Here is a 27,960-nt window from a genome sequence, read left to right as displayed (position 1 = left end):
GATCTCCCCCACACTCCCGATCTCCCCCACACTCCCGATCTCTCCCCCACTCCCGATCTCCCCCACACTCCCGATCTCCCCCACACTCCCGATCTCTCCCCCACTCCCGATCTCTCCCCCACTCCCGATCTCCCCCACTCCCGATCTCCCCCACACTCCCGATCTCCCCCACACTCCTGATCTCCCCCACACTCCCGATCTCCCCCCCACTCCCGATCTCTCCCACACTCCCGATCTCTCCCCCACTCCCGATCACTCCCCCACACTCCCGATCTCCCCCACACTCCCGATCTCTCCCCCACTCCCGATCACTCCCCCACACTCCCGATCTCTCCCCCACTCCCGATCACTCCCCCCTCCCGATCTCTCCCCACACTCCCGATCTCCCCCACACTCCCGATCTCCCCCACACTCCCGATCTCCCCCACACTCCCGATCTCCCCCCCACTCCCGATCTCCCCCACACTCCCGATCTCCCCCACACTCCCGATCTCCCCCACACTCCCGATCTCCCCCACACTCCCGATCTCCCCCACACTCCTGATCTCCCCCACACTCCCGATCTCCCCCACACTCCCGATCTCCCCCACACTCCCGATCTCCCCCACACTCCCGATCTCTCCCCACACTCCCGATCTCCCCCACACTCCCGATCTCTCCCCCACACTCCTGATCTCCCCCACACTCCCGATCTCTCCCCACACTCCTGATCTCCCCCACACTCCCGATCTCCCCCACACTCCCGATCTCTCCCCCACTCCCGATCTCCTCCACACTCCTGATCTCCCCCACACTCCCGATCTCTCCCCCACACTCCCGATCTCTCCCCCACTCCCGATCTCCTCCACACTCCTGATCTCCCCCACACTCCCGATCTCCCCCACACTCCCGATCTCTCCCACACTCCCGATCTCCCCCCCACTCCCGATCTCTCCCCCACTCCCGATCTCCTCCACACTCCTGATCTCCCCCACACTCCCGATCTCTCCCCCACACTCCCGATCTCTCCCCCACTCCCGATCTCCTCCACACTCCTGATCTCCCCCACACTCCCGATCTCCCCACACTCCCGATCTCTCCCCCACTCCCGATCTCTCCCCCACACTCCCGATCTCCTCCACACTCCTGATCTCCCCCACACTCCCGATCTCCCCCACACTCCCGATCTCTCCCCCACTCCCGATCACTCCCCCACACTCCCGATCTCCCCCACACTCCCGATCTCTCCCCACACTCCCGATCTCCTCCACACTCCCGATCTCCCCCACACTCCCGATCTCCCCCACACTCCCGATCTCTCCCCCACACTCCCGATCTCCTCCACACTCCCGATCTCCCCCACACTCCCGATCTCCCCCACACTCCCGATCTCTCCCCCACTCCCGATCACTCCCCCACACTCCCGATCTCCCCCACACTCCCGATCTCTCCCCCACACTCCCGATCTCCCCCCCACTCCCGATCTCCCCACACTCCCGATCTCCCCCACACTCCCGATCTCTCCCCCACACTCCCGATCTCTCCCCCACTCCCGATCTCTCCCCCACACTCCCGATCTCCCCCACACTCCCGATCTCCCCCACACTCCCGATCTCTCCCCCACTCCCGATCACTCCCCCACACTCCCGATCTCTCCCCCACTCCCGATCACTCCCCCACACTCCCGATCTCCCCCCCCACTCCTGATCTCCCCCACACTCCCGATCTCCCCCACACTCCCGATCTCCCCACACTCCCGATCTCTCCCACACTCCCGATCTCTCCCACACTCCCGATCTCCTCCCCACTCCCGATCTCTCCCCCACTCCCGATCTCCCCCCCACTCCCGATCTCCCCCACACTCCCGATCTCTCCCCCACTCCCGATCTCCCCCACACTCCCGATCTCCTCCACACTCCCGATCTCTCCCCCACTCCCGATCTCCCCCACACTCCCGATCTCCCCACACTCCCGATCTCCCCCACACTCCCGATCTCTCCCCCACTCCCGATCTCTCCCCCACACTCCCGATCTCTCCCCCACACTCCCGATCTCTCCCCCACACTCCCGATCTCCCCCACTCCCGATCTCCCCCACACTCCCGATCTCTCCCCCACTCCCGATCTCCCCCACACTCCCGATCTCTCCCCCACACTCCCGATCTCCCCCACTCCCGATCTCCCCCACACTCCCGATCTCTCCCCCACACTCCCGATCTCTCCCCCACACTCCCGATCTCCCCCACTCCCGATCTCCCCCACACTCCCGATCTCTCCCCCACACTCCCGATCTCTCCCCCACACTCCCGATCTCCCCCACTCCCGATCTCCCCCACACTCCCGATCTCTCCCCCACTCCCGATCTCCTCCACACTCCTGATCTCCCCCACACTCCCGATCTCTCCCCCACACTCCCGATCTCCCCCACACTCCCGATCTCCCCCACACTCCCGATCTCTCCCCCACTCCCGATCTCCCCCACACTCCCGATCTCTCCTCCACTCCCGATCTCTCCCCCACACTCCCGATCTCTCCCCCACACTCCCGATCTCTCCCCACACTCCCGATCTCTCCACCACTCCCGATCTCCCCCACACTCCCGATCTCCCCCACACTCCCGATCTCCCCCACACTCCCGATCTCCCCCACACTCCCGATCTCTCCCCCACTCCCGATCACTCCCCCACACTCCCGATCTCTCCCCCACTCCCGATCACTCCCCCACACTCCCGATCTCCCCCACACTCCCGATCTCCCCCACACTCCCGATCTCCCCCACACTCCCGATCTCTCCCCCACTCCCGATCTCCCCCACACTCCCGATCTCTCCCCCACTCCCGATCACTCCCCCACACTCCCGATCTCTCCCCCACTCCCGATCACTCCCCCACACTCCCGATCTCCCCCACACTCCCGATCTCCCCCACACTCCCGATCTCTCCCCCACTCCCGATCACTCCCCCACACTCCCGATCTCCCCCACACTCCCGATCTCCCCCCCACACTCCTGATCTCTCCACCACTCCCGATCTCCCCCCCACACTCCCGATCTCCCCCACACTCCCGATCTCCCCCCCACACTCCTGATCTCCCCCACACTCCCGATCTCTCCTCCACTCCCGATCTCTCCCCCACTCCCGATCTCCCCCCCACTCCCGATCTCTCCCCCACTCCCGATCTCCCCCCCACTCCCGATCTCTCCCCCACTCCCGATCTCCCCCCCACTCCCGATCTCCCCCACACTCCCGATCTCCCCCACTCCCGATCTCCCCCACACTCCCGATCTCCCCCACACTCCCGATCTCTCCCCCACTCCCGATCTCTCCCCCACACTCCCGATCTCTCCCCCACACTCCCGATCTCTCCCCCACACTCCCGATCTCCCCCACTCCCGATCTCCCCCACACTCCCGATCTCTCCCCCACTCCCGATCTCCCCCACACTCCCGATCTCTCCCCCACACTCCCGATCTCCCCCACTCCCGATCTCCCCCACACTCCCGATCTCTCCCCCACACTCCCGATCTCTCCCCCACACTCCCGATCTCCCCCACTCCCGATCTCCCCCACACTCCCGATCTCTCCCCCACACTCCTCCCGATCTCTCCCCCACACTCCCGATCTCCCCCACTCCCGATCTCCCCCACACTCCCGATCTCTCCCCCACTCCCGATCTCCTCCACACTCCTGATCTCCCCCACACTCCCGATCTCTCCCCCACACTCCCGATCTCCCCCACACTCCCGATCTCCCCACACTCCCGATCTCTCCCCCACTCCCGATCTCCCCCACACTCCCGATCTCTCCTCCACTCCCGATCTCTCCCCCACACTCCCGATCTCTCCCCCACACTCCCGATCTCTCCCCACACTCCCGATCTCTCCACCACTCCCGATCTCCCCCACACTCCCGATCTCCCCCACACTCCCGATCTCTCCCCCACTCCCGATCACTCCCCCACACTCCCGATCTCCCCCACACTCCCGATCTCCCCCACACTCCCGATCTCTCCCCCACTCCCGATCACTCCCCCACACTCCCGATCTCTCCCCCACTCCCGATCACTCCCCCACACTCCCGATCTCCCCCACACTCCCGATCTCCCCCACACTCCCGATCTCCCCCACACTCCCGATCTCTCCCCCACTCCCGATCTCCCCCACACTCCCGATCTCTCCCCCACTCCCGATCACTCCCCCACACTCCCGATCTCTCCCCCACTCCCGATCACTCCCCCACACTCCCGATCTCCCCCACACTCCCGATCTCCCCCACACTCCCGATCTCCCCCACACTCCCGATCTCTCCCCCACTCCCGATCTCCCCCACACTCCCGATCTCTCCCCCACTCCCGATCACTCCCCCACACTCCCGATCTCTCCCCCACTCCCGATCACTCCCCCACACTCCCGATCTCCCCCACACTCCCGATCTCCCCCACACTCCCGATCTCCCCCACACTCCCGATCTCCCCCACACTCCCGATCTCTCCCCCACTCCCGATCTCTCCCCACACTCCCGATCTCTCCCCACACTCCCGATCTCTCCCCCACACTCCCGATCTCCCCCACTCCCGATCTCCCCCACACTCCCGATCTCTCCCCCACTCCCGATCTCCCCCACACTCCCGATCTCTCCCCCACACTCCCGATCTCCCCCACTCCCGATCTCCCCCACACTCCCGATCTCTCCCCCACACTCCCGATCTCTCCCCCACACTCCCGATCTCCCCCACTCCCGATCTCCCCCACACTCCCGATCTCTCCCCCACACTCCCGATCTCTCCCCCACACTCCCGATCTCCCCCACTCCCGATCTCCCCCACACTCCCGATCTCTCCCCCACTCCCGATCTCCTCCACACTCCTGATCTCCCCCACACTCCCGATCTCTCCCCCACACTCCCGATCTCCCCCACACTCCCGATCTCCCCCACACTCCCGATCTCTCCCCCACTCCCGATCTCCCCCACACTCCCGATCTCTCCTCCACTCCCGATCTCTCCCCCACACTCCCGATCTCTCCCCCACACTCCCGATCTCTCCCCACACTCCCGATCTCTCCACCACTCCCGATCTCCCCCACACTCCCGATCTCCCCCACACTCCCGATCTCTCCCCCACTCCCGATCACTCCCCCACACTCCCGATCTCCCCCACACTCCCGATCTCCCCCACACTCCCGATCTCTCCCCCACTCCCGATCACTCCCCCACACTCCCGATCTCTCCCCCACTCCCGATCACTCCCCCACACTCCCGATCTCCCCCACACTCCCGATCTCCCCCACACTCCCGATCTCCCCCACACTCCCGATCTCTCCCCCACTCCCGATCTCCCCCACACTCCCGATCTCTCCCCCACTCCCGATCACTCCCCCACACTCCCGATCTCTCCCCCACTCCCGATCACTCCCCCACACTCCCGATCTCCCCCACACTCCCGATCTCCCCCACACTCCCGATCTCCCCCACACTCCCGATCTCTCCCCCACTCCCGATCTCCCCCACACTCCCGATCTCTCCCCCACTCCCGATCACTCCCCCACACTCCCGATCTCTCCCCCACTCCCGATCACTCCCCCACACTCCCGATCTCCCCCACACTCCCGATCTCCCCCACACTCCCGATCTCCCCCACACTCCCGATCTCTCCCCCACTCCCGATCACTCCCCCACACTCCCGATCTCCCCCACACTCCCGATCTCCCCCCCACACTCCTGATCTCTCCACCACTCCCGATCTCCCCCCCACACTCCCGATCTCCCCCACACTCCCGATCTCCCCCCCACACTCCTGATCTCCCCCACACTCCCGATCTCTCCTCCACTCCCGATCTCTCCCCCACTCCCGATCTCCCCCCCACTCCCGATCTCTCCCCCACTCCCGATCTCCCCCCCACTCCCGATCTCTCCCCCACTCCCGATCTCCCCCCCACTCCCGATCTCCCCCACACTCCCGATCTCCCCCACTCCCGATCTCCCCCACACTCCCGATCTCCCCCACACTCCCGATCTCTCCCCCACTCCCGATCTCTCCCCCACACTCCCGATCTCTCCCCCACACTCCCGATCTCTCCCCCACACTCCCGATCTCCCCCACTCCCGATCTCCCCCACACTCCCGATCTCTCCCCCACTCCCGATCTCCCCCACACTCCCGATCTCTCCCCCACACTCCCGATCTCCCCCACTCCCGATCTCCCCCACACTCCCGATCTCTCCCCCACACTCCCGATCTCTCCCCCACACTCCCGATCTCCCCCACTCCCGATCTCCCCCACACTCCCGATCTCTCCCCCACACTCCCGATCTCTCCCCCACACTCCCGATCTCCCCCACTCCCGATCTCCCCCACACTCCCGATCTCTCCCCCACTCCCGATCTCCTCCACACTCCTGATCTCCCCCACACTCCCGATCTCTCCCCCACACTCCCGATCTCCCCCACACTCCCGATCTCCCCCACACTCCCGATCTCTCCCCCACTCCCGATCTCCCCCACACTCCCGATCTCTCCTCCACTCCCGATCTCTCCCCCACACTCCCGATCTCTCCCCCACACTCCCGATCTCTCCCCACACTCCCGATCTCTCCACCACTCCCGATCTCCCCCACACTCCCGATCTCCCCCACACTCCCGATCTCTCCCCCACTCCCGATCACTCCCCCACACTCCCGATCTCCCCCACACTCCCGATCTCCCCCACACTCCCGATCTCTCCCCCACTCCCGATCACTCCCCCACACTCCCGATCTCTCCCCCACTCCCGATCACTCCCCCACACTCCCGATCTCCCCCACACTCCCGATCTCCCCCACACTCCCGATCTCCCCCACACTCCCGATCTCTCCCCCACTCCCGATCTCCCCCACACTCCCGATCTCTCCCCCACTCCCGATCACTCCCCCACACTCCCGATCTCTCCCCCACTCCCGATCACTCCCCCACACTCCCGATCTCCCCCACACTCCCGATCTCCCCCACACTCCCGATCTCCCCCACACTCCCGATCTCTCCCCCACTCCCGATCACTCCCCCACACTCCCGATCTCCCCCACACTCCCGATCTCCCCCCCACACTCCTGATCTCTCCACCACTCCCGATCTCCCCCCCACACTCCCGATCTCCCCCACACTCCCGATCTCCCCCCCACACTCCTGATCTCCCCCACACTCCCGATCTCTCCTCCACTCCCGATCTCTCCCCCACTCCCGATCTCCCCCCCACTCCCGATCTCTCCCCCACTCCCGATCTCCCCCCCACTCCCGATCTCTCCCCCACTCCCGATCTCCCCCCCACTCCCGATCTCCCCCACACTCCCGATCTCCCCCACACTCCCGATCTCCCCCACACTCCCGATCTCCCCCACACTCCCGATCTCCCCCACACTCCCGATCTCCCCCACACTCCCGATCTCCCCCACACTCCCGATCTCCCCCACACTCCCGATCTCTCCCCCACACTCCCGATCTCTCCCCCACACTCCCGATCTCCCCCACTCCCGATCTCCCCCACACTCCCGATCTCTCCCCCACACTCCTGATCTCCCCCACACTCCCGATCTCCCCCCCACACTCCCGATCTCCCCCACACTCCCGATCTCCCCCCCACACTCCTGATCTCCTCCACACTCCCGATCTCCCCCACTCCCGATCTCCTCCACACTCCTGATCTCCCCCACACTCCCGACCTCCCCCACACTCCCGATCTCCCCCACACTCCCGATCTCCCCCCCACTCCCGATCTCCCCCACACTCCCGATCTCTCCCCCACACTCCCGATCTCCCCCACACTCCCGATCTCCCCCACACTCCCGATCTCCCCCACACTCCCGATCTCCCCCACACTCCCGATCTCTCCCCCACACTCCCGATCTCCCCCACACTCCCGATCTCCCCCACACTCCTGATCTCTCCTCCACACTCCCGATCTCCCCCACACTCCCGATCTCCCCCACACTCCCGATCTCCCCCACACTCCCGATCTCTTCCCCCACTCCTGATCTCTCCTCCACACTCCCGATCTCCCCCACACTCCCGATCTCCCCCACACTCCCGATCTCTCCCCCACTCCTGATCTCCCCCACACTCCCGATCTCCCCCACACTCCCGATCTCTCCCCCACTCCTGATCTCTCCTCCACACTCCCGATCTCTCCCACACTCCCGATCTCCCCCACACTCCCGATCTCCCCCACACTCCCGATCTCCCCCACACTCCCGATCTCCCCCACACTCCCGATCTCCCCCACACTCCCGATCTCCCCCACACTCCCGATCTCCCCCACACTCCCGATCACTCCCCCACACTCCCGATCACTCCCCCACACTCCCGATCTCTCCCCCACTCCCGATCTCCACCACACTCCCGATCTCCCCCACACTCCCGATCTCCCCCACACTCCCGATCTCCCCCACACTCCCGATCTCCCCCACACTCCCGATCTCCCCCACACTCCCGATCTCCCCCACACTCCCGATCTCTCCTCCACACTCCCGATCTCCCCCACACTCCCGATCTCCCCCACACTCCCGATCTCTCCCCCACACTCCCGAACTCCCCCACACTCCCGATCTCCTCCACACTCCTGATCTCCTCCACACTCCTGATCTCTCCCCCACTCCTGATCTCTCCTCCACACTCCCGATCTCCCCCACACTCCTGATCTCTCCTCCACACTCCTGATCTCCTCCACACTCCCGATCTCCCCCACACTCCCGATCTCTCCCCCACTCCTGATCTCTCCTCCACACTCCCGATGTCCTCCACACTCCTGATCTCCCCCACACTCCTGATCTCTCCCCCACACTCCTGATCTCCTCCACACTCCCGATCTCCCCCACTCCCGATCTCCTCCACACTCCTGATCTCCTCCACACTCCCGATCTCCCCCACACTCCCGATCTCTCTCCCACACTCCCGATCTCTCCCCCACACTCCCGATCTCCCCCCCACACTCCCGATCTCCCCCACACTCCCGATCTCTCCTCCACACTCCTGATCTCCTCCACACTCCCGATCTCTCTCCCACACTCCCGATCTCTCCCCCACACTCCCGATCTCTCCCCCACACTCCCGATCTCTCCTCCACACTCCTGATCTCCCCCACACTCCCGATCTCTCCCCCACTCCTGATCTCCCCCACACTCCCGATCTCCCCCACACTCCCGATCTCCCCCACACTCCTGATCTCTCCCCCACACTCCCGATCTCCCCCACACTCCCGATCTCCCCCACACTCCCGATCTCCCCCACACTCCCGATCTCCCCCACACTCCCGATCTCCCCCACACTCCCGATCTCTCCCCCACACTCCCGATCTCCCCCACACTCCCGATCACTCCCCCACACTCCCGATCTCCCCCACACTCCCGATCTCCCCCACTCCCGATCTCCCCCCCCACTCCTGATCTCCTCCACACTCCCGATCTCCCCCACACTCCCGATCTCCCCCACACTCCCGATCTCCCCCACACTCCCGATCTCTCCTCCACACTCCCGATCTCTCCCCACACTCCCGATCTCCCCCACACTCCCGATCTCCCCCACACTCCCAATCTCCTCCACACTCCCGATCTCCCCCACACTCCCGATCTCTCCCCCACTCCCGATCACTCCCCCACACTCCTGACCTCCCCCACACTACCGATCTCCTCCATCCCTCCTGATCTCCTGCAGCTTCACAGCTACAGGGAGAGAGGTTGCTGTTGTGGAAATGATCTCCTAATGGTTTAGCTCTGTGCCAACCTTCTCTGTAAGCACCAGGCCGGGGTGTCAGCTCTCCTCTGGTGAAGGAGAAGGAGTCCGTCAATGAGTGTGGCTCTTGGGGCAGCGAATGGTGCGGACATAACACCTCAGGGTTCAGTTCACATACATCTGCCATCCCCTCGTGACCTTGTCTTTTTGTAGGTCGTGAAGTGCTATGGGAACGGCCAAAAGAATTCCCATTCTTAGCACTTTGCTGCCAAGTCAACGGCAGAGCACCAATACTGGAGGAGTGTCTTATTAAGAGAAATCATGAGATGGAAAAACGGCGCCTTCCACAGGAACAGAAACATACCACAGGGATCGTCAATGGTGTAACAAGGGCCCAAAACATCCAATATGGCAGACGAGTGCACACCACGCTGGAAGTGCAAGGTCTGCCATTTTGGTAAAGGCAGAAGAAGAGGCGTACATGGCCCGCGCCTGGACCAAGGGTTAGGCCCTTTACATATTCAAACAGGGACCAATATCTGTTTGAGGCCCCCTTCCCCAAATTGGCTGTCCTGAACACAGTACCATGCTCCCCTGCAGTGCCGAAGACCATTGCCGGCTCCCGCTGGGCCACCCTCCACTCCTGATCTCATCCATCCCTCCCGATCGCCCCCCGCCACTCCCGATCTCTCTCAGTCCCAATCTCGCCTCCACTCCCGAATCCCCCCATTCCCGGTACCCCCTGCTCCCGATCTCCTCCATCCCTACCGATCCACCCCATTCCCAATCCCCCCACTCCCGATCTCCCCTCCGCTCCCGATCTCCTCCATCCCTCCCGATCCCCCACATTCCCGACCCCTCCATTCCCGATCTCCTCCATCCCTCCCGATCCCCCTCATTCCCGACCCTTCCCACTCCCGATCTCCCCTCCGCTCCCGATCGCCTCCATCCCTCCCAATCCCCCCATTCCCTCCCACTCCACCCCCGAACCTCCCCACCCCCAATCCCCCCCACTCCCGATCTCCGCACTCCCGATCTCCTCCACTCCCGATCTCCCCCACGCCCCTGGTCTCCCGCACTCCCGATCTCCTCCATCCCTCCCGATCACCCCCATTCCCGACCCCTACATTGCCGATCTCCTCCATCCCTCCCGATCCCCCCATTCCCGATCCCCCCACTCTTGATCTCCCCCCACCCCTGATCTCCCCTCCACTCCCGATCACCCCCATTCCTGATCCCCCCACTCCCGATCTCCCTTCCAATCCCGATCTCCTCCATCCCTCCTGATCCCCCCATTACCGACCCCCCCACTCCCGATCTCCTCCATTCCTCCCGATCCCCCCCACCACCGATCCCCCCTATTCCCGTCCTCCTCCACTCTCAATCCCCCCACATTCCTGATCTCCCCCCACTCCCGATCTCTCCCTCACCCCGATCTCCCCCACTCCCGATCTCCCCCCCACTCCCGATCTCCCCCCACACTCCCGATCTCCCCCCCACACTCCCGATCTCTCCCCCCACACTCCCGATCTCCCCCACTCCCGATCTCCCCCACTCCCGATCTCTCCCCCCACTCCCGATCTCCTCCACTCCCGATCTCCCACACTCCCGATCTCTCCTCACACTCCCGATCTCTCCCCCACTCCCGATCCCTCCCCCACTCCCGATCTCTCCCCCACTCCCGATCCCTCCCCCACTCCCGATCCCTCCCCCACTCCCGATCTCTCCCCCACTCCCGATCTCCCCCCCACTCCCGATCTCTCCCACACTCCCGATCTCCCCCCCACTCCCGATCTCCCCCCCACTCCCGATCTCCCCCCCACTCCCGATCCCTCCCCCACTCCCGATCCCCCCCCACACTCCCGATCTCTCCCCCACTCCCGATCTCTTCCACACTCCCGATCCCCCCCACACTCCCAATCTCTCCCCCCCTCCCGATCTCCCCACCCCCTCCCAATCTCCCGCCTCACTCCCGATTTCCCCCTCTCCCGATCTCCCCCTCTCACTCCTGATCTCCCCCATTCCCAATCTCCCCTCCCCACTCCCAATCTCCTTCATCCCTCCCGATTGCCTTCTTCCCCACTCCCGATCTCCCCCCCCATTCCTGATCTGCCCCCACTCCCAATCTGCCCTTACTCCCGATCTCCTTCATCCCTCCCAATTGACTCCTCCCCAGTCCCGATCGCCCTGCCACCCCCGTTCTTCCCCAACTCCCGATCTCCCCCACTCCCGATCTCCCCTGTTCCCGATCTCCACCCACTTCCGATCTCCCCCACTCCCAATCTCCCCCCATTCCCGATTTCCCACCTCTCCCTATCTCCCCCCAATCCCGATTTCCCCCCTCTCCCGATCACCTCCCCCCTCCCTCCAACCCCCCCGGTCCCGATCTCCTCCATCCCTCCCAATTGTCTCATCCATCTTCCAATTGCCTCCCCCCATTCCTGGATACCCCTTCCCTGCCAATCACCTCCCCCTTTCCCAATCACTCCCCTCCCTCCCAATCACTCCCCTCCCTCCCGATCACCTCCCCCCTTTCCCAATCACTCCCCTCCCTCCCAATCACTCCCCTCCCTCCCGATCACCTCCCCCCTTTCCCAATCACTCCCCTCCCTCCCAATTACTCCCCTCCCTCTCCTGATCACCTTCCCCACCTTTCCCAATCACTCCCCCCTCTCCCGATCACCTCCCCCCTTTCCCGATCACTCCCCCCTCTCCCGATCACCTCCCCCCTCTCCCAGTCACTCCCCTCCCTTCTGATCACCTCCCCCCTTTCCCGATCACCTCCCCCCTTTCCCGATCACCTCCCCCCTCTCCCGATCAGCTCCCCCCTTTCCCAATCACCTCCCCCCTTTCCCAATCACCTCCCCCCTCTCCCGATCACCTCCCCCCTTTCCCAAACACCTCCCCCCTCTCCCGATCACCTCCCCCCTTTCCCAATCACTCCCCCCTCTCCTGGTCACCTCCCCCCCTTCCCAATCACTCCCCTCCCTTCCGATTGCTTCTCCCTCCACTTCCAGGACCTACCTGAAGGCCACTGCCGGAGACACAGCTGCCTGAAATCCAATGCCGATTCCCCGGAGATCTTCCCGGGGATCCCCAGCATGTGTCCGTGGATCGCCAGCCTCATGCAAATGAGGCCCGAGACCCAATATCGGGTGTGCTTCAGACCAACCCGGTCCGGTGCAGGGATTTCTAGGCCAAGTTTATTTCATGTTTTCCAATACAAGCCTAACTTTAAGAAGCAACTTCAGCAGGACAGGCCTGTGCATTAGACGTGCCCCCATTTTATATGGGCAGTGCCCACCTGAAGAATGTGAACTCAGCATGGAATTACTAAGATCATTTTAGAGACTGTAAGGAGGCTTGAGTTGATCAGCCTCCTGAAAGTTGTCTATTCAGTGAGTGGAGTTGACTTCCCTGGACTGTCAATGGAGCCTCACACTCACAGGGCTGTACTATACTGTACAGACCACATTGAGTGAATACTGGCTGCAAACATGTGTAAACACCATTAAATATCTAATTAGGCTAAAATATTACTTGGTTGTTGGTAAAATATGGGCATTTATACTCAGACAGCGCAACGCACACTTTTCACTGGTCTGTGATCAGGAACGGAACACAGGAACCATAGAAACATTAGGAACAGGAGAAGGCCATTCAGCCCCTCGGGCCTGCTCCGCCATTCTATTAGATCGCGGCTGATCTGTATCTCAACTCCATTTACCCGCCTTTGCTCCATATCCCTCATTCCCTTACCCAACAAAAATCTATCTCCGTCTTGAAAGCTCCAATTGACCCCCAGCATCCACAGCCTTTTGGGGGAGAGAGTTCCAGATTTCCACTGCCCATTGGGCGAAGAAGTGATTCCTGGTTTCTCTCCTGAACGGCTCTAATTTTAGGGTTATGTCCTCTTGTTCTTGATTCCGCCATCAGAGGAAATAGTTTCTCTCCATCCACCCTATCGAATCCTTTAAACACCTCAATCACCTCAATCTTCTAAATTCCAGGGAATACAAGCCACATTTATGCAACAAACTTGAACCATGGCTGAATTTTCTATGCTCTCACATAGCAGGATTGAGGCCTTTCCTTCCACCAGAGGTGAGGTGAGATAACTGAACGTGGACAGGGTTTGAGCCAAGGACCTTCCTGGCCTGTAGGCTCAATACTGTGCCCTTGACTCACCGAGCAATCAGAGGAGCTCCAAGACTCAATATGCTAAGAGGAAAAGTGCTCAGAGGAAAAATGAGTGAGCCTTTGGCTGCTCCTGCAGTCTACATACAGCTGCAATATTTGGGCATGGAAGTAGGCACGGTGCTGTGGAAGAGAAGAGGGATTTGGGGTACATGGGACGTTAAAGCCAGCGCCTCAGATTGATAGGCCATAAAAAAACTAATGGAATTCTTTTACATAGAATTACATAGAATTTACAGCACAGAAACAGGCCATTCGACCCAACTCGTCCGTGCCGGTGTTTATGCTCCACACGAGCCTCCTCCCACCCCTCTCCATCTCATGCTATTGGTCTCAACCACTCCTTGTGGAAGCAAGTTCCACATTCTCACCACTTTCTGAGTAAAGAAGTTTCTCCTGAATTCCCTATTGGATTTATTAGTGACAGTCTATGTTTTATCTCAAGAGGTATAGAATATAAAAGCCAAGCAGTAACGATAAGCCCAAATAAAATCTTAATAGAGTACCATGTGCAGTATTGGTCTCCACATTACAGGAGGGATATTGGGGCTTTAGAGAGGGTACAACACAGGTTCACTGCCTGGTCTGAGGAAGTACAAAGAAAGACTTGAAAATGTAGGTATTTTATTGTTAGAACAATGCAGATTATGGAGCAACAAGATAGAAGTGTTTAAAATGATGAAAGGATGGGGTAGGGTAGGTAGAATCAGACTGTTTCTGTAGTTGAGGGGCCAAGAACGAGGGTCTATAGATACAAGATTTAGAACTGAGGGCAGGAGAAACTTCTTTATACAGAGAGTTGTGAGGCTGAGGAATTCACTTCCAGGGTTAGTGGTTGAGACAGAAACGAGGTCAACAACCAAGATTAGATTGGATAAGTGAGTGAAGGAAAAAGGGTAGAAGAGATATGGGCACAGAGTGGGTAAATGTGATTAAAACTATTTGCTCACGTGGAGGGTAAACGCTGGAATGGGCTGGTTGGGCCGAATGGCCTGTGTCCCTGGTGTAACTTCTATGTATTTCTATGCTCTTGGTAATATTTTAAGAAATGTAAAGCACATGTCCAGTCATCTCACGTCCAAGTATTAAGTTATAATATGATGCACTGGAGAAGATGCAAAGAAGATTTGCAAGGATGATGCCAGAGCTGAGAGGTTAGACGTATCAGGATAGGCTGAACAGGCTGGGGCTCTTTTCTCTCAATAAAGGGAGGCTGAGGGGTGACCTAATAGAAGTCTTTAAAATTATGAAGGGGTTTGATAGGGTAGACATAGAGAAGATGTTTGCACTTGTGGGGGAGTTCAAAACTAGGGTCCATAAATATAAGATAGTCACTAATAAATCCAATAGGGAATTCAGGAGAAACTTCTTTGCCCAGAGAGTGGTTGGAATGTGGAACTCACTACCACATGGAGTAGTTGAGGTGAATAGTATAGATACATTTAAGAGGAAGCTAGATAAACAGATGAGGGAGAAAGGAATGGCAGGATGTGTTGATAGGGTGAGATGAAGTAGGGAGGGAGGAGGCTCATGAGGAGCATAAACACCGGCATAGACCTGTTGGGCTGAATGGCCTGTTTCTGTGCTGTAAATTCTATATAATCCAATGGTGGGATGGTGATTCACTGGACTGTTAAATTCTGTTCTCAATCATAGGTCTATGGAAAGATGTCAAGTGGAGGTCAGACTCAGTGCCAAAGGAAAGGACAGCTGGAGAAAAGCTCACCTGGAACTGTTCTTGTCACACACCATCTTGACGTGGATTTATATCTCCGTTCCTTCACCGCCACTGGTCCAGAATCCTGGAATTCTCTACCCAACACCATTGTGGAAGCACTATCACCACATAACTGCAGTGGTTCAAGAAGAAGGCCCACCTTCTCAGGGCAAGTCGGGGTGGCAATATACTGAGGCCTAGTCCGTATCACTCACATCCCAAGATCAAATAAAAAGCCCCCTCAAATGTCTGACCCCAATAGTCATGCTTATTATCAGCCCCTGCCTCAGCCCATCTGCTGCTGAAACCCTGATCCACACTTTTGTTACCTCCAGACTCGACTATTCCAATGCTGTCTTAGCCGGCCTCCCACTTCGCACCCTCCATTAACTTAAGCTCATCCAGAACTCTATTGCCCGTATCCTAACTCGCTGCAAGTCCTGTTCACCCAATCACCCCTGTGCTCGCTGACCTACATTGGCTCCCAGTCCAGAAATGCCTGGATTTTAAAATTCTGATCCTCCTGTTCAAATCCCTCCCCCTCGCCCCTCCCTATCCCTGTAACTTCCTCCAGCCCTACAACCCTCCGAGATCTCTGCGCTCCTCCAATTCTGGCCACTTGCGCATCCCCCACTTCTTTCACCCCAACACTGGCGGCCGTGCCTTCAGCTGCCTAGGCCCTAAGCTCTGATAATTCTCTCCCTATACCTCTCCGCCTCTCTCTCCTCCTTTGAGACCCTCTTTAAAATATACCTCTCTGTCCAAGCTTTTGGTCACCTTCCTAATGTCTCCTTCTTTGGCTCAGTGTCAATTTTGTCTGATAACGCTCCAGTGAAGCGCCTTGGGACGTTTTATTAAGTTAAAGATGCTATATAAATGCAAGCTGTTGTTGTTGTTCATACTGCAACAGGGAATGCTCCCCTGAGGGTGGGCCTATGGCGTGTTATTGGAGCATCTCCTGAGGGGCAATTCCACATTGGTAATGGTGGCATTCTATTTGCCCACTTGGCCAGGGACATGAGAGAAACAGGCTGAGGGAAATGTGGAAAAAATACTCCTTAAAGGGGGACTGTCTTTGAGAAGAAAAAATGTTTGGCAAACCAATCTACGCACATTGGAAACTGAGACGTAAGTCCAGTTGAACTTGGTTGTCATGATATCGTCAGGGTGTAGACGACACCCACCTCTTCTGGGCCTTCCCACTCTCCATTCAGGCGTAAGGGTTGGAGAACAATTCTTTTTTATAAAGGCAGTTCTCCTTTAAAATGAGGACTCAGGGAAAAAACTATTCCCAAACAAATTGAAGGCCCTTGAGTCGAATCACAAATTCCCACTCCCAACCGCCCCCCCCATCTCCACACAACGTTCTGTTAGTCTTGTTGACCTCCAGCTGTGTGACTGAGTCACTATCTCTTACGCAGGTCCTTGCTCCTTTTCTCTTTATCGCTCCTTTCCACTTTCAATGTCAGCCTTGTTCTCGCCCTGTAATCTTCTCCCCCGTATCATCGTCTCTCTGTTTACCAGTAACCCTGGTGCGTTCTGACCTTTGTCTTTCTCAGAGCATCTCAAACAACCCTGAGCCAAGGCCTTGTGTTTTGAAGTCGGTCGTAGCATCATCGTCAGTGCGAGCTTCATAGAATCGTAGAGTCTTACAGCACAGAAGGAGGCCATTCGGCCCATCGTGCCTGTGCCGGCTCTTTGAAAGAGCTATCCAATTAGTCCCACTCCCCTGCTCTTTCCCCATAGCCCTGAAAATTTTCCCCCTTCAAGTATTTATCCAATTCCCTTTTGAAAGTTACTATTGAATCTGCTTCCACCGCCCTTTCAGGCAGTGCATTCCAGATCATCACAACTCACTGCATTATCATTTTTTTCCTCATCTCCCCTCTGGTTCTTTTGCCGATCACCTTAAATCTGTGTCCTCTGGTTACCGACCCTTCTGTCACTGGAAACAGTTTCTCCTTATTTACTCTATCAAAACCATTCATGATTTTGAACACCTCTATCAAATCTCCCCTTAATCTTCTCTGCTCGACTTCTGTGCTTGAAAGACTTAGAGTAAAGTTTGAGTGCTCACTGTCTAAATGACTGGGAATATGGAGAGCCGTGACAATGTGGGAATACTCCAGATCAAAACCCTTTAGTAAGTTTATTACTGAGAAGGCTGATCTCAGTCGGGTTGACAATAAGGAAGCTACAATTGGACAGCCCTGGGCAAGGGAGGAATAAAATCAGCCAGGGTCCCTCGTCCTGAAGTTTGCTGCAAAGGGACTTGAGCGTGTAATCCAGGCTGTCACTTTAGTGCAGTTACTGAGGGAGTGCTGCACTGTCGGAGGTGCCATCTTTCGGATGAGACGTTAAACTGAGGCCCCATCTGCCCTCTCTGGTGGACGGCATTATTTCGAAGAAGAGCAGGGGAGTTCTCCCCGGTCAATATTTATTCCTCAACCAACATCACTAAAAAAACAGATGATCTGGTCATTTTCACATTGCTGTTTGTGGGATCTTGCTGTGCACAAATTGACTGCCCGCATTTCCTACATTACAATAGTAACCACGCTTCAAAAGTACCTCATTGGCTGTAAAGCACTTTGGGACGTCCTGAGGTTGTGAAAGGTGCTATAGAAATGCAAGTCCTTTCAAAAATAAAGTTGACTTTTGCGATGAAGAAAGGATTAGGCACATCTGTGAAAGCTCACACAGTCGAACAGCCTGTCAATGCTTACAGTCGGGGCTCACAGTCGAAGGATGGTCGCTTATGAGAAAACCAGTAAAAAACAGAACAGTTTGAAACATGCAATCTCACATCTAACAATTATTCTTTTCAATCTGAGGGGTTGTTGGCCTCACAGTGGAGGGGCTAGTCTTTGTGTCAGTTCTGAGACTGGGCGTTGAAAGATGGCATTTCTTCCCTTGGCCTGGGCTCCAGTACCCCCCCCAATCACTGCTCACCGCGGAGGCTGACGATTGTCATTCCCAAGCGAAGGACCGAAATGTTCCAATGGCCAATCTCAACAACGTGGTTCATGTGAGAGGCCAAACTACTTGTGCTGAGCTTAAAAAAGCAATCAGCAGTAATATTAAGCTGCCTCCTCTCTACCCCCTCAACCTGCTTTGGCTGCAACCTCAGCAACAACACCCTCTGCAGCGCCAGTGTGGAGTTTCCAGCTCTCGCACCCTTACTCCGAGGGCCTCTCTGAGTGAAATTGCCAGTTCAATGCCAGCTTTGTAAATGAGACTCGCACCCAATGGGAACTTATCAAAGGAATTTCCCAAACTCAATTAATTTAAGCTCTTTACAGCCAGTAGACAGAGAACACTGCTTTCCCCTCCATCTGGGCTGAATTGAAAACAAGGTCCCAGAGGTGAAAGGGCATTATGCCACTCTTTTATAGGAACCTTATCAACTCTTTTAAAGATCTTAAAAACCTCAATTAAATCACCCCTTAATCTTCTATACTCAAGCCTAGTCTATGCAACCTGGCCTCATAATTTAACCCTTTAAGCCCTGATATCATTCTGGTGAATCAGCACTGCACCTCCTCCAAGGCCAATATATCCTTCCTGAGGTGTGGGGTTGCCAACTCTGGTTGGATGTATTCCTGGAAACTTCATCACATGGCCTCCCGCTTCAAACCACCCCCCCGCCCACACTCCCGCCTTTGGACCATCCTCCAGGCCTCTCCACACCAGACTCTTTGTTACCCAATTGGATTAATCTTGACTGTTATTGAAACTACCCTTTCCCCCCATCTTCATTATTTTTATATCTAATAAATGAAAATGTTCAAAGAAAATGAACAAACCACAATCTTGGTTAATGCCCCTCTGAATTTTCTCCTGGGTTTTGCTCACAGCAGTATCCTGGAGATTAATCTTCAATTCCTGGAGACTCCAGGACAATCCTGGAGGGTTAGCAAACCCTACTGAGGTATGGTCCGCAGAATTGAATGCAGTACTCTAAATGGGGTCTGACCAGGGCTTTATATAACTGTAATATAACGTCCACTCTTTGTATTCCAGTCCCCTTGAGATAAAGGCCAACATTCCATTCGCCTTTTTAATTATTTTTTGGACCTGTCCATTAGCTTTTAGTGATTTCTGTACCTCGACCCCTAAATCTCTCTGCTCACCCACAGTTCCTAGCTTCTCACCATTTAGAAAATACTCTGATCGATCTTTCTTAGGTCCAAAGTGGATGACCTCACACTTCCCCATATTGAACTCCATTTGCCACAGTTTTGTCCATTCACTGAATCGATCAATGTCCCTTTGCAACTTTCTGGCCCCATCTACACTATTTACTGCACCACCTGACTCAGTTTCATCAGCAAACGTGGATGTATGGCTCTCTATCCCTTCATTTAAGTTTTTTATAAACATAGTGAAAAGCTGAGGCCCCAGTACAGATCCCTGGGGGACCCCACTTGTCACATCCTGTCTTTTGAGTACATACCCATTGTCTCGACTCTCTGTCTCCTACCTCCTTATCAATTCCCTACCTGCATCAATAGTTTGCCTCCAATTCCATGCGCTCTCATTTTTGTTAACGGTCTGTTATGTGGAACCTTGTCGAATGCCTTCTGAAGTCCATATAAACAACATCCATCGACACTCCCTTATCTACCATGTTAGTTACCTCCTCCAAAAATTTAACCACGTTCGTTAGACATGACTTCCCCGTTACAAATCCATGCTGACTCTCTCTGATCAGCTCAAATTTCTCAAAATGCTCAGTCACTCTGTCCCTAATAACAGATTCTAGTATCTTCCCCTCAACTGACATTAGACTAATAGGCCTATAATGTCCTAGTTTATCTCTCCGCCCTTCTTAAATAATGGAGTGATATTGGCAATTTTCCAATCCAAGGGGACAATTCCTGAATCGAGAGTTTTCGAAGATCATCACTAATGCATCAACAATTCCCTCACCTACTTCTTTTAATACTCTGGGGTGGAAATCATCGGGTCCTGGATTTTGTTTATCTTTAGTCTCGTTATTTTCTCCATTACCATCTTTTTACTTATATTAAATCTAATAAGTTTGATTTATTTATACTTTTCCTTGTATCTCTGATACTTAATCCACATCCCCTACTGTGAAGACCGATACAAATTAAGTATTTAGCAAATCTGCCATTTCCTGATTCCCATTTACAATATCACCTGTCTGTCATTGAGTGGCCCACATTACTCTCAGCCACCCTCTTTCTCTTAATATATTTGCAAAATCCTTTCGTTTGTCCTTGATATCCCTCACAAGCTTTTCCCCATATTCCCCTTTTCGCAGTTCCTACCACTTTCTTTGTATCCCTTTGCTGTTCTTTGTATCTCTCCCAGATCTCTACTGTTCTTTGCCTTTGTATAAGCCCTTTCATTTAGTTTCATACTATGTCTCACTTCTCGCAGCAGCCATTGTGCACACAGTAAGATCCCAACCAGGAGATGGGTGACCGGTTCACCTGTTTTTGGTTGAGTGAGGAATGCTTGCCAGAATCCCACCGTGCTCTTTGTCAAACATCCACCAAAAACGGCAGACAGGGCCTCAGTTTTACAGCACCACCACCACAACAAAACAGCAACAATAGCAACTCAACAATTTACAAAGCGCCTTTAACATAGGAGAACGCCCCAAGGCCTTCACAGTAGCGTAATCAGACAAAAATCTCACTCAAAGGAAAGCACCTGCAACAATCCAGCACTCCCTCAATACCACACAGGGCCTTGATTACAGGCTCAAGGCTGGATTGGGGCTCGAAACCTCAAACTCAGGGAACCGAATATTACGAACTGAGCCATCGTCAGCCTTAGATGAATGGACAAGGCCCATGGTGCAGGACACAGCCAAGGTTGAAAAGAATTGGAAGGAAGTCAAGGTAAATCTGGGAGCTGTGGTTAAGGGTCGGGTTGTAAAAGCCTGCAAATTGTGGCAGGAAGGGAAGAGTGAGGGAGGGGAGGGGTTGTGCAGTACCGAGGTCCTGGAAAAGGTGAGCTTGAATAGGAGACGATGCATGCCCCTGCCTCAGCTCATCTGCTGCTGAAACCCTCATCCCTGTCATTGTTACGTCCAGACTCGACTATTCCAATCCTCTCCTGACCGGCCTCCCATCCTCCACCCTCTGTAAACTTGAACTCATCCAAAACTCTGCTGCCCGTATCCTAACTCGCACCAAGTCCCGTTCACCCATCACCCCTGTGCTCGCTGACCTACATCGGCTCCCGGTCCCCGTATGCCTCGATTTTAAAATTCTCATCCTTGTGTTCAAATCCTTCTATGGCCTCGCCCCTCCCTATCTCTGTCACCTCCTCCAGCCCTTTACGATGTTAAAGGCACTATATAAATGCAAGTTGTTGTTGTTATCTGAAAGTATACAGGAGTTTCACGGTTTCCACAAAACATCTTTCCACTCACTAAAGAAATATCGTATACAAAAAATAATATATATGAAGAGGACTCAGCTTATTATTCTAAGTCAATTTTCATTGCAAACAATGGGACATTCTGAGTGTTAAGGGGCTATGTGCTCCACTATCAGAGCTGTTCCATGGCTCAGTGGGTAAAGCAAAGGTAAAACGTGAATTAATGTAGCATCTTTCACATCCTTCGAAAGTCCCAAAGCATTTCACGGCCAATGGACTACTTTTGAAGTGTTGTTGCTGGCATTTTTCAGCAGGCTATCTGAACACAGCAAGGTCCTGTGAGGTGGTCTGTTCCCTTCCGCCTCACACCAGTTCTTGGACCTCGGAATTACAAGAACAAAATTGCACACGACAAACAGGCTTTGGCCCAACCTAAACTTGTTAGTTTATTAGACCAACAAATCCCCAGTACAAACCCTTCTATGATTTGACTGAAACTTACAATCACCCACGCGACTAGTCGTTACCGATGCTGATCGTAGGCCTGGACCTGGAAATGACCGGTTTCCATCCCTCTTCCCTTGACTGCAGCCTCCGCAGTGCAAACCCCTCGGTGGTTTGCCTGGAACTTACAGTCACCCACGTGGCCGGTCGTAACCGATGTCGATTGTAGGCCTAGGTCTAGAGGTGACTGGTCTCCGTCCGTCTTCACCCGACTGCAGCATCCACGTGCTGCTGTTGTACCTTCTTATAGTGTTCCAGTCATGAAAACCCCCACCTGGGCCTCATCCATGGTTTCAGCTATCAATCTGTTGGATTGCTTTGACATTGACACCTCTTCATCTGGGCATCTCGGTGATTCAAAACTCCTTAGTTGGTGCAGAGCTGTGAGGTTTAGAGACAACTCCTTATCTCCTCCCCCATACCTGCACAGCATCAGGTCAATGCAGGTATTCCTCACTGTGATGGGCCCTTGGCTCACAGCATTGTTTAGGTGTGAAAGGCCTTCGTTCTTGTCCGAGACTGAGCGTGGCTCAGAGGCTCAGTTTGACTGTACATTGTCTCGATGTTAATGTGTCTTCACCAGGGGATCATTGTTTGATGTAAATGAGTCTCTGAAACTGATCATGGGCTGGAGTCTCTTTGACTGGCACCTGGGGTGAACTGTTCCATATCTCGCAGCTTGTTTCATGTCTTGCAGTTTTACAGTGTTTTTACAGTATTTTCTATATTTGTAGTCTTACAGTCCCACAAACTGCAAATGAGATGAGTGACTAGTTAATTTGTCTTGGTGTTGGTTGAGGAAGGAATGTTGGCCAGGACACTGGGAGAACCATTCAGTCTGCCTTGCAAAAGAGGAAAGGGATCCTTTACATTCACCAGAACAGGTAGGCAGGAGCTTAACATCTCATCCAGAAGGCGACACAGCATCACTCCCTCAGTACTGCACCGATGTACCAGCCTAATGTGCTCAAGTCTCTGGAGTAGGGCTTGAACCCATGATCTTCTGACTTAGAGGTGAGAGTGCTACCCACTGAGCCAAGCTGACACCTTTGGGGTCATTATGGGAGGAGCGGAGGCCACCACTAGGCCCTCTCCCTCCATTGATGGATTTTGGGGACGTCCCCACTATTCCCCCTGGGCCTACCATCACCTAACAGTCCCTAGGCTAGGTAACTGGCAGCGGGGAGGAAGGAAATTGGCCAGGAATCTGGACCCCCACCAAGGCTGACACTTATGACATGTCACTGACCCATAAAGACCACAAATGCCCCAGCTTCAATCCCTGGTCTCTTGAGTCAGCTGATCTCAGATGATACAGTTCATCCTATTCCACTGGGCTAGAGGGGAGAAATAAACAATGGCTGCAGTTTGTGATCACTATCCAGCGACTCCTAGATGGGCTGAATGGCCATGGATCTGCTGGGACTTTTCAGACAGTGTGGCATCGGCTTTCTGTACCTTTCAAAGCCCCTCAGAACATTCTCGTAATGGATACCGAAAAATAACCTGGATGGGAACTTGGTAAACTTTGACTTTCTTAAAGGGGACAGGTTGTTTGGAATATCCCAGCGACACTTGTCGCCTGGGTTCAGGCTGGAACTATGGCTCGTTGGCTGAGATAATGCCGAGAACACTAATGACTGTAGAACGGTACCTCAGGAGAGAAGAGAAAATTAGGGGGGGGGGAGGGCAGGGCGGCGGGGGTGGTGGGGGAGGGGGAGTTAATGGAACATTCTGGGTGTTAAAGGGTTAATTACAATATTTTCTGATCCATGGAACGGGGAGAGAAGATGGGAGAAACTCCCTGCGATTCCACTGGTCTCTAAGTCAATGTTAAGGACTCGAGGCGAGAGCTGATTGAGCGAATTCTGTTTTCTGAAGCCAGGTCCCACTGCTCACTGCTAGGATCGACACAATAGGACTTACTGTAAGGCAGAGTTACAAAGGCACTGGCAGCCATCAAAGGTCAGCTTCTCTGCCATCTGGTAGGGTGAAGAGTATAAGTACACAGAGCTTTCTTTGAGAGCCTGTCCACTCAAGGGATCTGTACTGCTCCATTTCATGGGTGTTTTGTGGGAGAGGGGGCTTAAGTATCCTGGGAACTTAAAGAACGACGTGCATTTATATTGTGCCTTTCACGACTTCAGGACGTCCCAAAGCGCTTTCCACTCAATTAAGTATTTTTTTGAAGAGTAGTCACTGTTGTAATGTAGGAAACTTGGCAGCCAATTTGCGCACAGCAAGATCCCACAAACAGCAATGTGATGGTGACCAGATAATCTGTATTTTTAGTGATGTTGGTTGAGGGACAAACATTGTCCAGGACTCCAGGGAAAACTCCCCTGCTCTTCTCTGAAGTAGTGGGATCTTTTACATCCACCTAAGAGGGCAGACGGGACCTCGGTTTAACATCTCATCCGAAGGACGGCGTCTCCCTCTGCTGAAACCTATTTTGGAAGGAGTACCGTGCAGCCTCACTCTGCTTCTGATCCGAATGCTTGTTTTGTATTACTTCATCACTGAGAATCGCAGATATTCACGATGCTCAAAGCCAATCATCTGGAAAGAGCAGAATCTGTGAAAAGTATTGTCCCTTTTAAGGAGATCAAGGAGCAGCAGGTTCGCATCCAGGTCACCCTTCAGCGTCTGATAACAGTGAAACAACGAAAAATAACCTGAGGGACTCTGAAAGAAACTGAAAACCGAGCCTCGCAGACCTGTAGGCCCAGGTTCAATTCCCAGTCTGTGTTGGATTAGTTGATCTTAACTCTCCTCAGTGCCTGGGCTCACCAACCCTTCCTGGATTATCCTGGAGTCTCCCGGAATTAAAGATTAATCTTCCGGTCACCAATGCAAAAAACCCAGGAGACAAAAGTAGTGAAGCAATGCCAGCGGAGAGGGAGCAGTTCCGAGGGGGAATGTCCCCGGCATACTGTTTTATTCAGTCTCAGGAGCTAAGTCTCAGGGTGGAACCCGGGGGCTGTTCATCATCATAAACAGAACACGTGTTCATTGAAATAAAAATGCTGGCCCAGAATTTGCTGCCAAAATAACAGCAAGTATAATTGCGCTGGCTGTTATAGATGTGTAAATCGTCCACTAACTTGTGGTGCAGAAGAGATACCGCGTGAATTGCGAATCGCCACAAGTTGCTGGACAATTTGCTCCACCGTTTGCCTCGCGAAAACGGCATCTCGCCCTCAACCTCCCGGTGAGTTTGGTGAAGTTGCTGCATTTGCACATTAATTGCCCATTAAACTCTCTGTAGAAAGTTAGGGCCGATACTGAACAGTGTAAGTACCTTCTAATGAGGAGATTTATCTTCCTGCAAAGCCACTCGACCCCTCCGGCTCAGGAAGGGAGCAATTTAAACTGTGGCGTCTCATTCTTTTTATTCGCTCATGGGATGTGGGCGTCGCTGGCGAGGCCGGCATTTATTGCCCATTCTACATTCCTACAGGTAGTAAATTGTAGTAAAGATTTTTAAAATTTTAAACGTTTAAATTTTTTTTCTTACTTTTCCTTTCCCTCTCTCTTTTCTTTATCCAGAGAGTGGTGAGAATGTGGAACTTGCTACCACAAGGAGTAGTTGAGACCAAAAGCATAGATACATTGAAGAGGAAGCTAGATAAACACATGAGGGAGAAAGGAATAGAAGGATATGTTGATAGGTTTAGATGAAGAGGGGAGGGAGGAGGCTCGTGAGGAGCATAAACACCGGCATTGACTAGTTGGGCCGAATGGCCTGTTTATGTGCTGTACATTTTATGTAATTCTATGCAATTCTCTGTCTCTTAATCCAATCTCTCTCTCTTTATTTCTCTTTCTGTACCTGATTTGACTCTCAGGTGGATGTAAAAGATCCCATGACACTATTTTGGAGTTCTCCTCAGTGTCCTGGCCAATATTTATCCCTCAACCAACATCACTAAAACAACAGATTATCTGGTCATTATCACATTGCTGTTTGTGGGATCTTGCTGTGCGCAAATTGGCTGCGGGCATATCCTACATTACAACAATGAGTACACTTTAAAATTGCATCATTACAAAGTGCTCTGGGATGTCCTGAGGTGGTGAAAGGTGCGATAGATATGTCTGCTCGTTCTTTCTTTTTCTTGCAGACTCAGCCAATGCACTCAGGGTAGACAGTAGCCTTTTCATCGAGACACGGTCGGATAAAAAAGTGTTTATTGAGGCTGAGGAAACGAGACTATCAATGAGCTGGGGCAGGCTCAATGCCAAGCTGTAAGCTGCGTTAGCAGTGCCCATATCTGGGGCTTGTTCCAGCAGGTTCTGCTCTGTATCTATCTGAGTAAATGTGTCGGGAATCAAATGAGAGCTTGTGTCTCATGTATAGCCAAGTCTTAAGTTATTGGCTGGGCACTCTCTTTGTTCCAGACTCTATGCGCCATTGAACTTGTTATCTCTAGCCTGAATCAATCGCATTATCTACCTGGCAGCAACTAATGATTGAGAGATAGAGAAAAACACCACAAGATCAGCGAGAGACAGCTTTGTCAAATTCATGTCTAGTTCCCACGGTGGACTGCCCTGCTCTAAACCTCTGGTCAGTGCCTGCCAACCTGGCAATAGGAGGCAGGGAGGGGAGACAAAGGAGTAAGACAGTCACAGTGGAGCCACTACATGGAATGGCGTCATAGTGCATCAGGGAGGCTCCTTAGCAAGTTAAATGTGTACATGGAAGTGATCTTTTTGTACTGGTATTTTGATTTTAGGAAATTACTTCAAGAAGGGTAAAAGTATCGTCCTAGAAATCGGATCGCGCGTAAGGACCAAGGCCTGGTTAAGTTGACAAGTGTCTGGGAATACTGAGCATGCTGCAGTCAAGCACAATCCTATTTTTAAAGGGGGCCTCAAACAGGGCTAAAACGGGTGCTTAAGAGTCCAATATGGCGGGCGGCATGCGCACACTCATTCCACGCCGGAAGTGTGCCACCCGCCATATTGGTAAAAGGGTCCCCCAATAGGCGTCCAAGGTGCACCCCTGAAACAGGCATTGGGTCCTTTGCAAATGCAAATAGGGGCCCTAATGCCTGTGTGGATTGTGCATGGTTGCAGATTGCTCAGGATTCTCAGACACTGGGCAGCCAAACCAGGGCTCCTTAAAGGGACTGCTGGTGGCTGCCACCCGGAAGGGAAGTTTTCATTTTTTTTACTTACCTTATTAAATCTGCGGGCCGCTGCCAGCCACCGCTCACCGCCCCCCCCTCTCCTGCTCTCCCGATTGCCTCTCCCACCAACCTCCTCCCCCCACCGACAATCGCCTTCTCGGTCTCTCCTTATGACTTTGGCCAGTGTCCGAGCTGGTCGATCTTGGTGCCTCCGGGAACCAGCCTCTGGGGCCATGCCTGATGTTAGATAGACAAATGAGGCTGGAGGACCAATTTCCCGTGACCCTGCCACCGCCCACTTTAGGCGCATGCGGCCTGCGCAGCACCGGGATTGGGCCCCGGTTCAAGCTTTGTCCAATTTCTAGCCCATCATTT

The 27,960-nt window shown here is 54.7% G+C and overlaps 1 protein-coding gene across 1 annotated transcript in view; it reads right to left on the bottom strand.

The window, feature by feature from the left end:
* Positions 1-12,799, bottom strand: part of LOC137326760 (cell surface glycoprotein 1-like) — a 72,312-nt gene extending 59,513 nt beyond the window's left edge. The window contains exon 1 of the mRNA XM_067992154.1: positions 12,697-12,799. Within this exon, the coding sequence (XP_067848255.1) occupies positions 12,697-12,799 (103 nt within the window). The remainder of the gene's footprint in view (positions 1-12,696) is intronic.
* Between the last annotated feature and the right edge of the window lie 15,161 nt (positions 12,800-27,960).

Source organism: Heptranchias perlo, chromosome 10, assembly GCF_035084215.1.
Source record: "Heptranchias perlo isolate sHepPer1 chromosome 10, sHepPer1.hap1, whole genome shotgun sequence".
NCBI lineage: Eukaryota > Metazoa > Chordata > Chondrichthyes > Hexanchiformes > Hexanchidae > Heptranchias > Heptranchias perlo.
Note: the sequence above shows the minus strand (reverse complement) of the source record. Positions and strands in the feature narration are given on the sequence as shown.